The following is an 18,687-nucleotide window of genomic DNA, read 5'->3' as shown; positions in this document are numbered from 1 at the left end:
TCCCCGCCATTGACGAGATATCTCGTCAATTAAGAGAAAACGCTTCCCCGCCAATGACGAGATTTTCCGTCTTTCCGCAATACCGCTATTATCCACTTTTTAAAACCGGAAGTATTGCCCTATGGCAAGCTGCTGCATGTCCGTGTCTGTTTTAAAGATCGCTCTGGAAGGGATCTCTATGAAAAGTCCGTCATAAAAATGGAATTATTTTTGCTTTTTGCTCAAAATATGGTGTTTTTGCAAAAACCTACCCATATTCAAAAGCTGATTACAAAAGAACCACTAAAGGTAGGATGAAACGGTTTTTTTTTGTTTGAAAGCAGAGGGTCTGTTCTTTCATTTGGTATATTGTATGTTTATTTATTTAAAGAAGAACATTTTCTGGAAGGCATTAAACTTTGGTGAAAATTATGAAAAACGCTGGCACTGGCTGGCAAATTTTTTTTAAAAACGCTGGCGGTGAAAGAGTTAATGTAAAGTTTACATGAAAATATGTATTTCTGATTGTTTTGGTAATTCAGATTGCAGACTAATTTAAGTGTTTAGAGTTTTAATGCCGGTTGTTAGACGTGCTTCTCTGCCGCCGCATCAGCGTGCATCATGAGAGATTTGTTAGCTTCCTTATATAGCCTAGTTTATTTTGTTGTTAAAACGACACAAGACACACATGGAAAGCGAAAAACGGAGAACATTTATTTTATCTGTGGATGTGGTTATAACCAACCAGATAACGGCAAATGCCATAACAGCAAACAATAGCTCCGTTTTGTGAAGTGTTGTTAAATTAAGCTCGTAACTTTGCACCATCAGCAATAATGTATCAAGCCAGCTTGCATTATTTGTAACATAATATTAAATTCAGATATATTTGTTAAATCCATTTGTTGTTCTCACTGGATAACCACAGAGCAGAGTTTTTTCTGCAGCTGGCATTAATGAGAAAAACGGGTTTCACAGGAGAAGGTAGGCTAAATAGGATTTTCTTTCTAAACAAAAACATGTCATACTAAATAAAGAAGATATTCATATTTGACTAAGCCTTCGATCCATGTGGGGTTTTAACGTGCATTAAAATGGCATAATTTTATGCCATAAATTAAAGTAATATTCCATTTTCTTAAAAGAAAAATCCAGATAATTTACCTAATTTACCCAGATAATTAACCTAATGGTGCTTTTCCATTGCATAGTACCCCACGGTTTGGTTTAGTTTGGGTCGGGTCAGCTTACTTTTGGGAGCTTTTCCATTGGGTGCAGTACGTAGTACCCGATACTTTTTTCATACCACCTCGGTTGGGGTTCCAAGCGACCCGAGCTGATACCAAACGTGACGCGAAAACTAGGGATGCACCGAATCCAGGATTCGGATTCAGCCGAATACTGGGCTTTTTGAAGGGGTTCGGGTTCGGCCGAATCTTAGATTTTTTTTCCACCGAACCCTAAGCTTGCGCTACACTGGTCGACGTCACGCAGCCGTTAATTACACACATCAGGTGCTGACGTGAAGATAAGTGTTTTTTTTTTCCGGTGAGCCTTAGGGGCGTTTCACATTTCGTGGATGCACCTGGATAAACTAACGCATCGCACCGCATCGCTTTCATTGTGCTTTGCAGTCGGGCTATCAAAATGCATCCCCGCCCTGCCCGTCAGGCTATCTTGACTTATAGGGAGGAAAAAAATATATTTAAATGCCTATGTATCTTCTCACAGATTTGAATGGGTAATTGTGGTGCATGTAATTCAGGCATTGGGTATTTAAATTGCGTTTGAGCGCGCGCTCGAGTTTTACTTTCACTTTCGCGATCGGGCGAAGCCGCAGTACATGAAGCAATCCGTACTGATTTGTCATGGATTTTTGTGCAAATCCTCCAACTTTGTCCTGTCAGTCATTACTATCCTCACGTAAGAAAATTAAATCTCTCGCAGCAAGCTTTAAAGTGATATAGATTGTACGGGCAGTGAAGAGACTCTGTGCAGAATCGCTCTTAAAGCGACAGTAGCCCCTGTTTTTCTGATCGAAAAAATTATCCAATCTCTAACTGGATGATCCAAACTGTGAGTTTTGTGACCCACTGAACCACTTTTAAATGGTGGGTATATCTGGTGTGGGGATGAGCAGGACATTTTTACATGGAAACCAAAATGGTTAACATGGAAATCCAGTTTTTTTTGTTTGTTAAAAAACCAACAGCATCAAAACAACAACAAGAATAGCAGATTAAACATTGTGGTTAGAGGCCCTATTGGCTTTGTATTGGCAAAATTTCGGGCTACCAAAAACTGAAGAGTGCCTGCCCTAAGGGCTACTAGGGATTTTGAAATTTTGTGAGCCCTGTAATGGAATAAGGATGCGAGTAGGATTCGGTATTCGGTTTCGGATTCGGCCGAATCTTAAACAGTGGATTTGGTATTCGGCCGAACCCAAAAAATCTGGATTCGGTGCATCCCTAGCGAAAACACTGTAGATCACGGATTTGTCTGAGAGAAGCGTCATCGCTATAATGTAAATATTAGCTTTAGCTTACTGCTAGCTTGCGCTGTCTCAAGCAAACATGTTGTTATCTGTGTTCTGCTATAAGTTTCCAAACACCCTTTTAGTGATGAAAAACATCCACAGGTTGAGAATCCGGGACACCATAACAGTTTTTTCCAGACTTGCAGTTTGTGGCGGCACATTCGCGACGTGCACGTCCGCATTATATATGCTTAAATGCAACTTGAAAGAGGCTCAGCGGAGCGCCGTTGACTGACGCCACGGGTCGGGCGTTTGAACAGAAACTGTCATGTGAGACAGAGGTAGTTATAAACGCGATGTGCAAACATCAATTTGTGGTGGCCAGTTTTAATTTTGTGGCAGACTGAGAAATAAATGAATGTATGGGAATGTACAACAACACTCTCACGTGTATGATGTCACAGCAGTAGGCAGCGTAAATATAACGACACGCCTATAATCCCTCCCACTCCGAAGTGATACTAAACTCTATGGAAAAGCTAACTACGCCAAAGTGAGGTGAGCTGACCCGACCCAAACTAAACTAAACCGTGGGGTACTATGCAATGGAAAAGCGCCATAAGTTGATCCTAACCCCACAGGCTGACCAGGGCCTGCTCCGCTTCACAAAACCCCGTCCAATGATCATTTGGGACCCCTACCACGTGATAACTGCCAACCACGCACGCACACACACACACACACACACACACACACACACACACACACACACACACACACACACGTGCACCACACACACCCAAAGACACAAGTGCACACACAGACACAAGCCCGACGTGGCCTGGTTCATGTGACATCAAATATAAGTTTACTCAGACACGTCTAAATGTTTAATTCTTGATTGTCTATAAGAAACAAACAAATGTTTAGATCCTTCAAAATTTGCCATAAAATACACGCTGGGGCGTTTCACCTTAAAACCATGACATGTTTTAATTAGAGACATGGTTCTAAATCTAAAATGCGGACAGAATTACATCGATCGTAAATACACATATACACACTTGGAGGTTAGGAGACACATTGTATACAAACCAGAAGATGGGATAAAAATGTGTAAAAAACTTTAAAAGTTTATTTTTAAAACCACAGATATGAGAGTGCATGCGCTTTATTGCTCTATGCAATAACATGTTTTAATCATGATCTTTGTGAGGATGGCATAATGATGCGCCTAAAATAAACCTTTATTTTGCCTGAGCGGCCATAATTACATTTATTGTGTAATAAACACATATTCACAGATGGGTTTAAGGAGACATTAATTAAAAACAAATCAGATAATGAGATAAAATGTTTCTTTTAAAACGACAGATATGAGCTCGCATCCGCGTATGTTCTCTACTGGGACCGCCGGTGCGCGAGCTTTAATGGTGTGAGCAATAGAATGCGGTGCATGAACAGATTCGAGAAGTTCGTGAAGCAATTAAACTTTTATTTAGTTTAAAATAAATAACCTTTAGTCTAAAGAAAGTAGTATTGACGCCCCAGAGATTATGGCATAGGGGCATTGCTTAAACTATACACGTACTGAATATTTCATTAAATAAATTCATGGTGTTACAAACAAAAGTATAGATCCTGCAGTGTTTGCCATAAATAGGCACTGGTGCTCCACCTAAAATCTAAAATAAACCTTTTACTTTTTGTCAAAGTGGCTGTATTACATTTATTTTACCAACACAGAGTTTTAGAAGCAGCCAGGTCCGCTGAACACCCCCGCTGTTCAGACACGCTGGGGGCTGCGGGTGAAAACGGATGGTGAGAGAGAGAGACTCTGCTTGTAAAAACTGACAGTCCAGAAACTGGACGTCCAAAACAACTAACTTTTTTTCACAGGAAAACCATGTTCAAGAAACCATTTATTTTGACAATGCGGACTGTGTTACATTTATCGTAAATACACATCTACACACCTGGGGTTAGGAGACATTAATTAAAAACGAACTCCAGAATATGAGATAAAATGTCTTTAAAATGTTTAAAAGTTTCTTAACGGCAGATATGAACGTGCACCCGGAGCATTCTCTTGCACAGCCGGTGAGCGAGCTTTAATGCACGTGAACATAGAGAGCGGGTCGTGAAAAGACTCACGGATCTCGTGAACCGGTTAAATTTTTATTTAGTTTAGACTAAGTTTAGTTTAGTCTAAAGAAAGTAGTATTGACGGCACTGAGGGTTATGGCATAGGGCATTGCTTAAACTATACACGTATACGGAATATTTCATTAAATAAATTGTGATGTTACAATCAAAAGTTTTAATCAGAGACTTGGTTCAAGAATTCCCTAAATCTAAAATAAACATTTTACTTTTTGTCAAAGGGGGTAGAATTACATTTATTGTGTAATAAATACATATTCACAGATGGGGTTTATGGAGACATTAATTAAAAACAAACCCAGGAGATGAGATAAAATGTCTTTAAAACGTTTAAAAGTTTCTTAACGGCACATAAGAACGTGCACCCGGCGCGTTCTCTGGCACCGCCGATGAGCGAGCTTTAATGCGCGTGAACATAGCGAGCGGGTCGTGAAAAGACTCACAGATCTCGTGAACCGGTTAAAATTTTATTTAGTTTAAAATAAACAGGTTTTAGTCTGGCAGGACCGCTGAACACCTGCCCCCGCTGTGAAGGAATGCAGGACTGTGGGGAGAGCACACACACACCGGTCGTAAAAACTGACAGTCCAAAAACTGGACAGTCAAAACAACAAACTTTTTTCACATCAATAAATATGACAAACATTCGCGTGACAAAAAACACACACACACACACACACACACACATGAAAAACAACGCGCTGATTGACACACTCCAGACAGCAGACTAAAACCATAAAATACGACACTCAAAACTCGACAGCTTGTACAGATTTTGATTGATAGCCCCACCCACCTGTCAAATGTGATTGACAGGGTCATAAATCACTTTTTGGCAGATGCAGGTCCGATATAACTACTGGGGGGTCCCGACCCCCCGCGATTTCCGCCTATGCTTAATCCTATAAAGTTGACGGTCGCGGGCTCCGTTTCATAAGGTGCACTTGACCGCAAGATGTGCTAACATTACTTATGATTTGTTAATTAGCATAATTTATAATGGAGCGCTTACGAAAAAGTACCATGATTTTATCGTGGGGGAAGCATCCAGTTTTAGTCAAATAAAAACGGAAAGTTCACTCTCAGTGAAGGCAATCCACCTGACGCACTCTGCAATAACGTGCTCTTGATAATTGTCTATAAATTAAATGTTGTATACAAACCACATCAAATAAAGTTTTAAACATGGAGAATATCTCGTGTCTCGAGCACCCACGTGATAGGTGCCTATGCCGTACTGTACTGCACTGTAAACAAAGCTACAATAAATTAAAGACAGACAGTTATGGTTGAATTTAAAGCAGTGTTAACTCTAAAATACTGTCTTAAAGGGATACTTAACTAAAAAAAAAAAAATGTATTCAGTCATTCAGTTTACATAACAGAACAGAGCGTCCAAAGAGTGTCTTTATTGTGTGGAACACAAGTTATTTTGAAGAGTGTTGGTAATCAAACAGTCTCTGGTCCCCACTGCTCTCCATTTGTATTTTTTCCTAGTCAGGGAAATCAACAATTTTTGTTGTCAAAATAATTTGTGTTTCACTAAAGAAAGAAATCATTAAGCTTAGGAATAATATGAGTGTGAGTAAATGATAACAGAATGTCATTTGTGGGTGAACTATCACATACTATTTAACAGGAATATCACTTTAACAGTGTTTGTGCAGACGTGCTAAACTTTGGAGAATACAGTATTTAACATTAATAATGTTATCAATCACCATGTATGGCAAATTTTGTTAAACATGATTTTATTTACATTTATAATTATTTTCAAAGCAGAGTATGGCAGGATAGGAAAAAGTGAGTGCAATGTGCAGCATGTTACCTTGAAAGTTACCAAGAGGTGTGTGTGCGCGTGCGTGCGTGCGTGTGTGAGAAATTATATGTTAAAAACCTGTGTTCTGTCCTTTCGGCTGATGCTACTGTACTCAAAAAAAAAATTCCAAGGTTAGCAGGTCTGTTAGTGTAATAAAATAATAAAGTCTTTGTTAAGGAAAAGAGTGCCATGGTCATCCACTGTTTGTTGAAGAAATCAAATCATGTGTTGCCTAGGGATGTGAGATAATTTGCATGCGATATCATGATTCTTGATTTGTAGCAAATCGCCATCACCTGCTATTCAGATGGAGCAGCATTTACTACACAAAGCCGTAGTTCACTAACAAGGTGGGCCATATTGCATACATAATTAATGCGAAATTGACCCGCTTGTCAGTAAATGCTGCTCCATCTGAAAGCAGTGATGGCAATTTACTTCATATCACGGAACCGGCTTTACTGACGAGATGCGCAATGACAATCACATGCAAATTATTGCGCATCCCTAGTGTTGCCCATAAAAGTTTAATGGTTGGGACAACACTCAAATGTTCCTATTTTTTGTGAAATTTCCTCAGCAGTCCCTGATCTCACTGATCTTTAAATTTAAAGGAAATAGATTCTTAGAGTATACATTATTTTTCCAGTCCTGCTTGTAAAGCTTGTCATTTGATGTTACTCCAGGTCGCATTTTACTTCTGAAATAATAGTGTCAATTATTTCTCCCTACATGCACTTCCCTCATTTGTTAACACATTTTCAGTAGAACGCAGTGGTAAAGCCACAGATATAGCTAAAGAAACAACACTAGAGAAAAGTGAACAGATTAAACGTTGTTCTCTGCATTGTTCTCACTATTCCCAAAATGACACTTTAAGAATAAAATAAAATGATACATTTTCTCCCAGATGTTTATATTTTAATTTTTTGTGCTTACAGGAAACTTTGTAACTACCACATACAATCTATCTGGACGATATATCCCCTCTTTCCAGAAGAAAGAAGTGGGATCAGTAGGACAAAGAATTCAACTCACCCCACTCGAAAACCAGCATGCACGTAAGAATTCAGTTTTGCCATTTAATATGTAGGAATTTTACACATCTGTCCAAACACTAGTGAGGTGCCTTGCTGTTTACTGCACATACCTTCTAAGGCAAGGATGACAAAACTCGGTCCTCAGTTTCTAGTATTCTTAGTAAGACCTTAATTAGTTGCTTCAGGTGTGTTTGATTAAGATTGGAGCTGGAGGACTCTGCAGGACACTGGCCCTCCAGGACTGAGCTTGGGCACCCATTTTAAGACAACATCTCAAATACCCCTATAATCGATTATAGTCGGTAACTTAAAAGTAGTCTTTGAGCATCATAATAGCATGTGTAAAAGTTTTTTTCTGTTAAAGTACGTTTTTAATGCTTTTAAACAACTTGAATGTTAAGATATACCCCTCCCCTGATGTAGTATGCAGATCAATTAATATGCAAATCAGTCCCCGCCTCTACTCAGTCACACAGCTCTGACCATGGATATGACTATAGCCCTTTTCACACAGATATGCCGTAAGATACACGGGACAGGCATCCTGGAATTTTCCGGGACAGTTTGATATTTTATTCATTCACACTGACATGATTACCCAGTCCCGGAAAGACACGTGACCTGTTGAAAGTCCCGCCCTCTCTTCTACGCAGCGTCTGAAGTTTGCATATTTTTTATTATTTCTCTCTCCAGAAACAACTCGCGTGCATTTTTGTTAATGATAAGACTACAAAGAAGCTCGTGAGCGCACAGTTCTATTCTGGTGAATGATCTCAGCTTCAGAGTGGATATTTGACGAGCTCCCTGAATGTTTATATGCATGTTATCTCTCGTTGTTAGGAGCTGAACCATAACTTGTGTTGTGATGATGACGCGCGCGTCCTCACTTCGACACGCCCATTACGGCATTCTTGCGGCTTTCTGTTCACACAGAGGGTTACCCGCGTATCTTACTAGGTCCTCTTTCCGGCAACGATCCCAGAAGATTAACGGAACGAGTTTTTGTTCACACAGACGCTTGTCTGGCAATTTTACGGGTATTTTCTGGGACCAGAGGTCTGTGTGAATGGGGTTTATGTGAATTAGTCCCTGCCTTCTCTTTTGTCCACCACCTTGGACCATATATTTATAAATTGATGCTACATTCAGCAGTTATCAAAACTTGATTATCACCACAGTGGGACTTTAACATAACTTACTGAATTTAACACATTACATAAATAGCAAGCCTGCATTTCATACACAGAACACCCATGTGAAGTGTGCTAGGGACTTTCTCAAATTTATTTCATTAGAGTTTAGCACAGTGCACAATTTTTGAGCAGATATTCTTTTTGGGCAAGTTTTTATTTTGTTAAATTGGTTTGTTTTATTTTAAAGGTGCTCTCCGTAAGTTGAGAAATTTCTAACCATTACTGACACCAGTGGCCGTTATAGAAACTGCAGCCAGTCTCATGCTCGTACTCGGTGGGCACACTCGTACGAGCATGACCACAACAACCAGAGTTGCCATAGCAACCACAGACAGCTCATTGAGATTCACCTGCATGTTTACAAATGTAAGAAAAGTTACAGTACTGTAAGGTTATTGTTTGACAGACCATATTTTAGAAGTGCTTAAATTTTGTTGCAGTGCTACTTTATTTTCAACAGAAGTCTACTTCTAAAAGTTTTGTAACACGACACTGTAAAACACACTCCCGACACTCACAATCTTAATGCACTCGTGCTCTGAATAAAGATAATTCATATAAGAAAGTAACTTTTGAAACGGTCCTGTGCTACATGCTATCGTTAGCATTACACCACAAAATAAATGCTATCGTTAGCGTTACACCACAAAAACAATAACATAATATATTACAGATGCCCTGTAACTATGTCTTACCTTTGCAGTAAAAAGGAAACCTGCTCAAGGTCTGTTTTCATACCCAGCGCTGACCGGAGCTCCCTCCAAGAATCAAATGCCAATCCGATGTTTAATCTTGTCTTTTCCCCGACGCCGGTCACGCACTATTTTGGCCGCACTAGATAAGGATTTTTTTTTAAACTTACGAGGAGTTTCCATATTATTGTATAACAAGTGTCTGGATTGTGCTGGAAGTTGCTTGCTTCTTTCCGTCTACAGAGTCCATTTGAAACATGCTAGCGATTGCCGCTGTTTACTAATGACTGCCGTACGCGTCTATATGGAACGCCCAGGAAGACGAGCACGCGCATGACGTCACATTTTGAATTTCGCGCCAATTCGGACCCGACTCCTTCAAACAGAAAAGAGCCTACAGGCTGATAGAGACAACCGTGGAGGACACTCAAGGTGTCATTCTTTCTATTACATTATGGTTGCCTTATAAATATACAAATGAAAACTCTATCTTAAAGATTTTTTTAAGTAATAACTTACATTCAGCCCCTTTAATAGTTCACTTTTATTAATAACAATCTTTACCAGAGCTAATGCCAGTTAATACCTGCCAAATGCTGGTGGGTGTTAGCTATGGCGTGTAACACAGTCACTTCCACTAGCTATTTGGGCAGGATGAATATCATGTAGTGTATTGGCCCTTTGTTGTTTTCCTTTACTTTTGTGAGTCACTTTGGATATCGTTCACACAAATCAGAAAGAAAGACAATGGCAGTCAATCAGCTTTTTGTACTTTTGAAAAACCTTATACTCCATAACAGACAAAGATAAAAGTTAGATATTTATTTTTGCCTGCACTATGGTTTTGGTGTCTAATATTACAATGGTCACTTGTTATAAGTATTATACACAGGGTTCCCACGGGTCATGGAATTTCTGGAATCTCATGGAATTTTAAAAAGTGTTTTCCAGACATTGAAAGTCATGGGATTTCGTGGAATTTTTGTTTCCATTTATCAAAATGTAATTTTTCTGTACCATATTTTTTATTTCGCATTGTTTAATACTCTGTGTTTTTATAGAGTGCTGCAGGGATGATATATTTTTATAGTTTTGCGGAACACTCTTAAAAAAAGCATCTTGAAAATAAAGGTGCTTTAAAGGTTCTTCACAGCAAGGTTTAAGCAAGTAAGTTTTAATGATATAAAACGTAATTTCCTAAGAACAAAATTTCGGCTAGTGAAAATTCTTTATGGCTTTGGAAAGCACTTGTCAAAGTGGCTGGAAAACTAAAAAAATGAATGTCAGACATTGATGTTTACATACAGTAAGCAGACTTTTTGAACAGAGACCAGGGGTCCGTTTCAGAAAGGTGGTTAAGTGAAAACTCTTGAGTATGTTAACCCTGAAATGAGGGACACTCTTGAGTTTTCCGTTTCAAAATGAGAGGTAGGTTAAACCTGAGACAGCTTGGTAAGTCAAGCCTGTTTCAGAAGGAGAGGTAACTTATACTCAGAGTCTGTTTCCGGGGTAACTTACTCTGTGAACCTAACCTGGTCGGGAGCAGGTTTTATCCTGTAAACTCAAGAGTTTCTTGTGGTCTCCTCGCCATTTTTAAAGAAGTAGCTGTGTTTAATCTTGTTGGTTGCTTTAGTACATTCTCTTTGCACATTTTTATTACATAAACTGTAAAATATTTGGCTGTCTTTAAGTTATAATTAAATTGCCAGTGCAAACCATTTTAACTTACGACTTTATATTTTTTATATATTACACTAAACTTTCAAAAAAAAAATTAAATAGTAAATTGAAATGACTTGTAAAGCTAATATTATATACTTTGGTGCATAGACCGTCTAAGTGACTAAAATGTCATGTACTTTTATAGAGGATCCTGTAGATGATGATGTTGATGATCTGAACAGTTGCCTTTACATTTCTTATAAATTCCCTCATCAGAACCACTGGGTAGTGCTGTCCGCAGTAGTCTGGGCAGACGTACTGTGGGCAGACGTACTGTCGGCGACCTGAGTTCGGTTACCGGCTTGGCGTATTTCAGTTTTATTCATGACAAACCCCTTACAAAAATTAGCCATGGCTTTTTGGTGTATTGATTACTATCAGTAAAACTATGGTTTTATTACACTGACCATGGTTTAAATATGGTTTTTGAAAACCATGTCATTATATTCATTTATAAGGTGTACGTACAGTCCTCCGTTTATTTACTTCTGACATTTTAACGGTGATGGAAAAATTAACTGTACTAGAGTATTTCCAACAACAACTCTTTTCTTTAAAATATATGCTGGTAGTTTCTGTACACTTACAGCAACACTTTTAGTAATAAAAAGGATTTAGACCTCTTTTTTACATGCTGTAGCCAAGGTAAATCGTAATATCTGAGCACCATTGATGATGGGTTTTCATAGTGGTTGTGCATGCGCTTACCTTAAAGTCAACGTGCTCAGTGTCGATTGAACTAACTCAGATCAGCTGTTCTGTAACCGAAAACTCTGAGTTTTCTATCTCAGAGTAAGTCAACTCAAGAGTTCAAGTTTTAACTCAAGAGTTGGTTTAACCTCCTTAGTGAAACGGGCCCCAGTTCTCCTGATGGTTTGTCACTCTGGGTGCGTCTCAGTCAGCTCTCTTGTTCAGAAAGATACCGTTTCTGTCTGTTGTTGATAAATCAGCGGTGATATACAAGTAGTTGAAGTAGTCCCGTCACTAGAAAATAAGTCATCAGTGTCCCAATATATAGTGAGTTAGTGTCCTTTTTTGCATTCTGTATGCCATATCACCTTTTATTACTTTATTTTCTTACACCATCATAAACTTCTTTCTGTTGCTAAAGCTCTCAGCTTAGTAAATTGAGATGATGTTTCCTTCCTTCCATGTCTTCCTGTCAACAAATAATTTATATTTGCTTTTAGTTGATCTCTCTGCCACTGCTGACTCTAAAGCTGGCAAAGCTAAATCTACAAAGTCCAAACCTTCCTCTACAGTTTCACTCACTGAAAGCTCTGAAGGTAAAACCTCAGATCAGTAGCAGTCTTAGCCAGTATCTCTGTGACTATGTATTATTTTTTTTACTTAGCACATTAATGACAAACAGTGCAGATCATTGTCTGATTTCCCAAAATGTCCCACTATATTAAAGTCACTAATTGTACAGTTTTGGTGATATTAATTTTATGAAAACAAATCATAAACATACATGCTTAAATATAAATTATAAATATAACAGCCCAAATACAAACCTACAGCCAATTATTTTCAGAGTATATGTGAACTATATATCTTCATTTTTTTTCTTTGTCTGTACTGTCTTTACTTATATGCATTTACTGTAAAGTTGCTTTGCAACAATGCACCATTCTGAAAAAGGCATTACAGAGATGAACTCGAATTGAATTAGAAGACATGTGAGTGTTGTCTGATGCTTTTTTAGTAGATAGTTTGATCTGAATTCTGCATGTTGCTTGAAGGATATCAGTGACATTAGATCATTCTTACTTAACTCATGTATTATGTTTCAGGCCAACTGTAAAAGGTTTATTTATTTGCATTTGTTTATAAAAACTCTCTCTCTCTTCACATTTGCAAGTGTTCATTTTGGACCCAGTCTCTTTATTATGTAATTTCATCAAAAGCAACTTTCAGCTTCTGTGACTTTGCCAGGGTGTGAAATACTGTTTGTCTTCACAGATTATGATGGATGGAAAAGGAGAGCTGACAGAACCCAACTCAAAGGATCGATTTACTCAGCTCTGGGCAAAAACTCTGCCAATCTTGTCTCTCGTGCCGCACCGGTTCAGCCAGTGCACGGGCGGGTCGACTGGGCTGCAAAATATGGAAGTCACCGATAGAGCTTCCACGCCATGAGGACTGAGGTCCATTCAACACTCGTGAATACTGAATAAATACACTGGCTGCTTATATCATGATGTTCTGGAGAGAAGCAGCAAGGATAGGTCCACACCACCTCTAAACTTCAGGCTCATGGCCGCTCAAATTGATTGTGAAAAGTTGACAAACAAAATTTCACTCTTCACTGTTAATTCTTGTTCAGTCAATGCATCTAATGCCTGCATTCAATGTTCTTCTCTTTTACAATGTAATAGGTAGATCACAGTATATGCACCCCAAATATTTTTGTAATATAAACTTTTTTGGCATGTTTAAGTATGCAGTTTATAATTCTTTTTCTTTCTACATTTCAAATGTACATTTTGATTCTTCCTGCAAGGTTATTTTTTATATTTTCATGTATTATTAAAAAAGGCATTTTCCAGTCTTTCCTGTATCCAAAGAACTGTCATGTAAACTGTCACTTAAACATATGTAGATACTAGTGACCATAAATGGGTTTAACCTAGCTGAAATAAAGATTATGTTGTAATCGGTTGTTGATACGTACAAGAAATTATATTTTTTGTTTACAGTTTATTGTAATTTTATACAAAATACCATGTCTGTAAGAAAGGCATATACATTTGAAGAAAAGCAGAACATGATTGACCCTTTTATGTATCATGATTGCTGTGGTTTCTGTAGCATTCCGGCTCCAAGCTTGGCCACCATCAGGATACTACAAAGCAGCGTGAGGGTGAAGAATAACAGCAATTAAATTATTTGTTGAACTAAACCTTAAAAGAACATAAATAAAACTAAATGCAAAAATGTTACCTCACTCCAGCAATAAGACCAGCTGGCATGATTTTGCGTGAACTGTAGAATCTCTTTCCCATTACAGCCGCAAGAGTCCCGGAAGTGGCTGAGAAAAAGTGATGTTCGGTTAGAGCTGCTGTGTAATCCTTCTTAGTCTTTGCTTTTATTGAGTATGAAACACATTACTGCCACTTAATTCAGCAATAATTTTATCATGACAATATGTGGAAAACTGCTAACCTAAAGACACCCAAATATTTTGGTTATCTTGTGATGTCTGGTAGGCCCCAAACCCAGCCAAACCACCAAACAGCAACCCTGCAAGCAGGGATGGAACACTGCCTGGATGAAAAAAATCAAACAACATTGTTATACAATGGGCCTCATTTGCTAAATATTGGAAACATAGCAACAGCAAGCAAGGAGAATATTAAATCTTTAAAAGTGCAAAAAACTTATTTTGTGTACATGACACTACACATTATTGTACATGCATTGCAGATCAAGCTATAACACCATTTACTCAGTTTCTAAATATAGCTGCAAGTGGCAATTGTTGGGACAAACAGGGTAAAGGTCCTGATTTAGAACATTTGAAAGAACAGATTAGATTAGCGGATCTCATGGGGCCAGTTGTTCAAAGGTAAGCTGATCGGATTTTGGTTATCGGATTGGATCAAATCTTGAAAATGGGTTGTTCAAAAGGGAAAGAAGGAATCTGAAATCAGATCAGATCACAGAATCCAATTCTAGTTTAAATCTGGATCAAACCTTCAGTTTGTGTTGTTCAAAACTTGTCAGTAGGATTTGGATAACTTTGATCCAAAAAAACTGGATTATCCTGATCCCAACAGGGGGTAGGATTTAAAGGTGGATTCCAGGAGGGAAATGAAGAAAAACTTTAAAATTGGTCAAATAACACATTTGTTTCATTTAGTGTATATTTATATTTTGCACTTGACTTGTGTAACCGTTGTAACAGTGATAAAGTAGATATAGTAGACATAGGCTACCAATTAAGCTATTCAGTAAAGTAAAAATAATGAAATGTGAAATAATCCCCCAAACAGATTTCAATCACAAACAAAAAAGTTTATGTCATTCATCACCGTATATTAATTTCAAAGAAACAATCACCAGAGATGAGCCTGTCAAAAACAATGTCTAACAATGGCATCCCTTACTATACGTCCACTCAGTCCCTCATTCTGACAGAATGCCAGAGGTTGGTCTGGTTCTTCAAACAGCTCAGGTGCATCATAAACATCATCACAGGGAGTGACATGGCACCTGGTAAAGATGTTGTGCAGGACGTTACACGCTAGTATTATGTTGCATGCTCCCTGTGGTTCCACACGCAAGTAGTTAAGGCATGCAAAGCGTCTCTTCAGAACTCCATTTAAAAGCTCAATTGCACATCTTGTTTTGCAATGGAAGTGTTGATGAATACACAGAAGTGGTTCTGGACATTATTGGAGGTGAAAACTATAAAGCTCTGCATGGGATTCGAGTTGTTGTAGGGGATGGTGAGCCTACGATTGTAAAGGAAAGTGAGGAAACATTCATTCTGGATCTCAGCCCTACTGTATTATTGAAATACAACCTGGACCCTCACTGGTAGAGCCAGCAGTCACAGGAGCTCAGAAAAGACACTTGAAGCGTCCTGTGCGCCCACAATGTATTTGTTATTGGATATATTTTTTTTTTGTGACTCAGATGAGGGTTCATAAAAGAAATTATAAATGGATGTTTATGTTATTTTTGTGTTTTGTCTCAAAATTAAAAACTCTTACAGTGATCCCATATTGGTTCTTCTACCCGTTCTTCACATAGCTGGTAGCACATGTTGTGATATGTTGTCCCATTTAGAGCACAGGTAATCTGGATTTGGTAATCTTGAAAACTGTGTATCTGGATCAGGGTGATCCAATCCAATGTTGCTTTGAAAAACCGGCATAAAAGTAAGACGGATTACCTGATCCTAAATAGGAAAAAATGTGATTTCCAAATCCGGATCATTTTGATCCAGATTAAACTTTTTGAACAACTGGCCCATGATGATGAAAAACAAATCCGTTGTAAAAATTCAGACATTTTCTATTGGTATTGTCAACAGAAGTTTATCAAAGTTAGCATACTTTTAGCCTGTCCTGGTGTCAATATGTAATATATATATATATATATATATATATTTTTTTACATTTGGGCATTACATTTGACAGACACAGATCAATTTGTCATGATTGTCCCCCCCACAAGATTATACTGGCCCAATTATAACCACCAATACTAGATTTAAATTAATCTACACCTTACATTAATTAAACAACCTCAAAGTTAGCACAAAGGCGTTGGTGTTGGAATCAATTGGACTTATTCTTACAATTTCCATATTCCCTATGATATTACTTTTTATAATGTATGGTTTAAGCTACATGCACTTACCTGCTTTGACATATCCCATAACTCCTCCAGATGCCACCAGTGCTGCATATCCATATCCAGCCCAATCCACAGCCATCATCAATACCTACTCACGTTGTGAAACACAAACAGACACTGACTTAAAGCTTATAGAGATTGTATAGAATAGAAATGGTTTCGACATGTTTCACCAAACGTGTAAGGACACGAGTATAGCCAACCAGACCAACAAACACTTACACGCAGTGATAAACTACAACGCTATTAACTAAAATACGAAACCGTTCCTACTCGCTGACTGTGGCCGATGTCCTTGCTCCTGTGCGTGCTCTTAAGTTGCTTATGACATCACAATAATTCTTCTTCTTCTTCTTCTTTGAGATTTTACGGCAGCCGGCATCCAAAAAAGTTGCATTGCTGCCATCTACTGGATTGACACCTTACGGCACTATTTTCCAAGTATATATCGCTGCAGCCCGGAGACTGCAGGTGGGAGGACCTTATGCCGCAAGTGGGATGAGCTTATGCCGCAAGTAGGAGGGATTTCAGAAATGTGCAAGTAGGAGGAGTTTACGCTTCAAATAGAGACAGAGCGCAGTTATGCAAATTTGAAAACCACGCCCACCGGGGGGAAACAATCCAACCGTCTCCATTGACTTTGTATTGCGAGAAGCCGCCTCCTTGTCATTTCTGGCTTATAACAAAAAACAGAATAATGCTTAAAAGCTGCTGTGTGACAATATGTACAGCTAACAAGCCAAATAACCCAGAAATAAGTTTTTATAAGCTGTCGAGCCGTTAAACCCAACCTTTAAAGTGACTTTTGGAGCGATTTTTGTGTGAGCATACCAGTGAACACCCCTGACCACTCGGTGAGTTTCACGTCTTTGTAAACGAAAGTTTAATGCATTTTAGGAAGGATTGTTCCAGTGTACCATTAAACCCATTGCAGAGGTCTGAGCTGAAACACAAACACGCGAAAATTCTCAGGGCAGCCGAAAATGTCGAAATTTCAGTCAAAACCATTCTATTTCACCATAAACAATCTGAAAACAGGGCTTTAAGTCTAAAATACCGAACTTGTCCTTTAAGTATCATTCTGTTTTTAAGTTTAATCTGTAAATAAGTTTTTATAAGCTGTCGACCCCAAAAAACCAGCGTTTAAAGACACAAAAGTGGAAACAGGCAACTTTTCATAGTACTCCTATTAGTAGAACTGCGTCCACTAGGGGAAACGTAGTCGGCGATCCACTTTTTTCTCCTTAAAGGCTGGGTTTAACGGCTCGACAGCGTATAAAAACTTATTTCTGGGTTATTTGGCTTGTTATATGTACATATTGTCACACAGCAGTTTTTAGGCATTAATCTATTTTTTGTTATAAGCCAGAAATGACAAGGAGGCGGCTTCTCGCAATACAAAGTCAATGGAGACTGTTGGATTGTTTTCCCCCCGGTGGGCGTGGTTTTCAGGGCGCTGCGCTCTGTCTCTATGGGACGGTGGTGAATCCTCTGAAAGTTTGTACAGCGGCTAAAGCTCCACCCACTTGCTGCTAACCCACCCATTTGCAGATGGCTCCGACCTCCGTTTATACCCGTTTATTCGGTAGTATAATCCAGTGTCTATCAAAAATTTGACAAAATAATGTTTTCCCCTCCCGCTTGATCCTACTTCTAAAATACTTTTCAGTGATATTTCTTCCAAACCAACTTCAGACAACTCTCTTATAAACCCTTGTCTTTGGTGATCATAATTTCTGCAATACATCAAGACATGTTGAACCGTCTCCTGACATGAACACATCCCACTCTGATGCTTTCGTAAAATCAATAAAGTGCTGTTCAGAATTGTGTGACCAATCCTCATTCTAGACATAATCATCAGCTCCTTACGACTCATTCCTCCTCTTTAACATGCATTAGTGGAATCAGATACCTTACTAGATACTGAAAATAAATGCCTCCCTTTATTTTCCTGCTCCCAAAGCTGTTGCCATTTTAAAATGGTTTCTTGCCACACAATATTTTTGCCCTCTGCCTTGGATAGGTTTATGATGACATCTATATTTTCCTTTTGGACAGCTTCCTTGGCCAACTTATCAACCTTTTCATTTGATACAATACCTACATGAGCTGGCACCCATATCAATGATATTTCTACCCCTCTTATTTTCACATCTCTAATTGCCAAAAGAATTTCATATATAATATATTGTCGACTCCTTGATGACCCTTTCTCAATACTCTTAATAGC

General features: G+C 38.5%; 2 protein-coding genes across 5 annotated transcripts in view; one reads left to right on the top strand and one right to left on the bottom strand.

Moving 5' to 3' along the window:
• The window catches only part of mak (male germ cell-associated kinase), a 63,018-nt gene extending 49,294 nt beyond the window's left edge, over positions 1–13,724 (top strand). The window contains exons 13-15 of one of the 3 annotated variants that reach the window (XM_065287990.2): positions 7,379–7,498; positions 12,275–12,370; positions 13,050–13,724. In XM_065287990.2, coding sequence (XP_065144062.1) covers positions 7,379–7,498; positions 12,275–12,370; positions 13,050–13,210 — 377 coding nt within the window. In that variant the 3' untranslated portion in view covers positions 13,211–13,724. The remainder of the gene's footprint in view (positions 1–7,378; positions 7,499–12,274; positions 12,371–13,049) is intronic. The other 2 variants (XM_065287989.2, XM_065287991.2) reach the window with 2 other exon arrangements.
• A 43-nt stretch (positions 13,725–13,767) lies between these two features.
• tmem14ca (transmembrane protein 14Ca) lies at positions 13,768–16,869 on the bottom strand. Of its 2 annotated transcripts, none has more exons than XM_065287993.2 (5): positions 16,728–16,869; positions 16,458–16,542; positions 14,253–14,354; positions 14,031–14,118; positions 13,768–13,932 (listed from the first exon to the last, which is right to left on the bottom strand). In XM_065287993.2, exons 2-5 carry the CDS (start codon positions 16,534–16,536, stop codon positions 13,875–13,877), a joined length of 327 nt encoding a protein of 108 aa, XP_065144065.1. In that variant the 5' UTR covers positions 16,537–16,542; positions 16,728–16,869; the 3' UTR covers positions 13,768–13,874. The 2 variants fall into 2 exon arrangements, with proteins under 2 accessions (XP_065144065.1, XP_065144067.1); XM_065287995.2 differs by having other exon boundaries at positions 16,677–16,802.
• Positions 16,870–18,687: the final 1,818 nt, after the last annotated feature.

The sequence above is a fragment of the Paramisgurnus dabryanus genome, chromosome 22 (genome assembly GCF_030506205.2).
Source record: "Paramisgurnus dabryanus chromosome 22, PD_genome_1.1, whole genome shotgun sequence".
Classification (NCBI taxonomy): domain Eukaryota; kingdom Metazoa; phylum Chordata; class Actinopteri; order Cypriniformes; family Cobitidae; genus Paramisgurnus; species Paramisgurnus dabryanus.
The sequence above is the reverse complement of the archived record's forward strand: the minus strand, read 5'-3'. Positions and strand labels throughout refer to the sequence as shown.

Coding starts and splice junctions, on each gene's coding strand:
- tmem14ca (XM_065287993.2), bottom strand. CDS start 16,536: ATGATGGCTGTGGATTGGGCTGGATATGGATATGCAGCACTGGTGGCA. Junction 14,355..16,457: donor TATGGGATATGTCAAAGCAG/GTAAGTGCATGT, acceptor TTTTTCATCCAG/GCAGTGTTCCATCCCTGCTT. Junction 13,933..14,030: donor GGTCTTATTGCTGGAGTGAG/GTAACATTTTTG, acceptor GCTGCTTTGTAG/TATCCTGATGGTGGCCAAGC.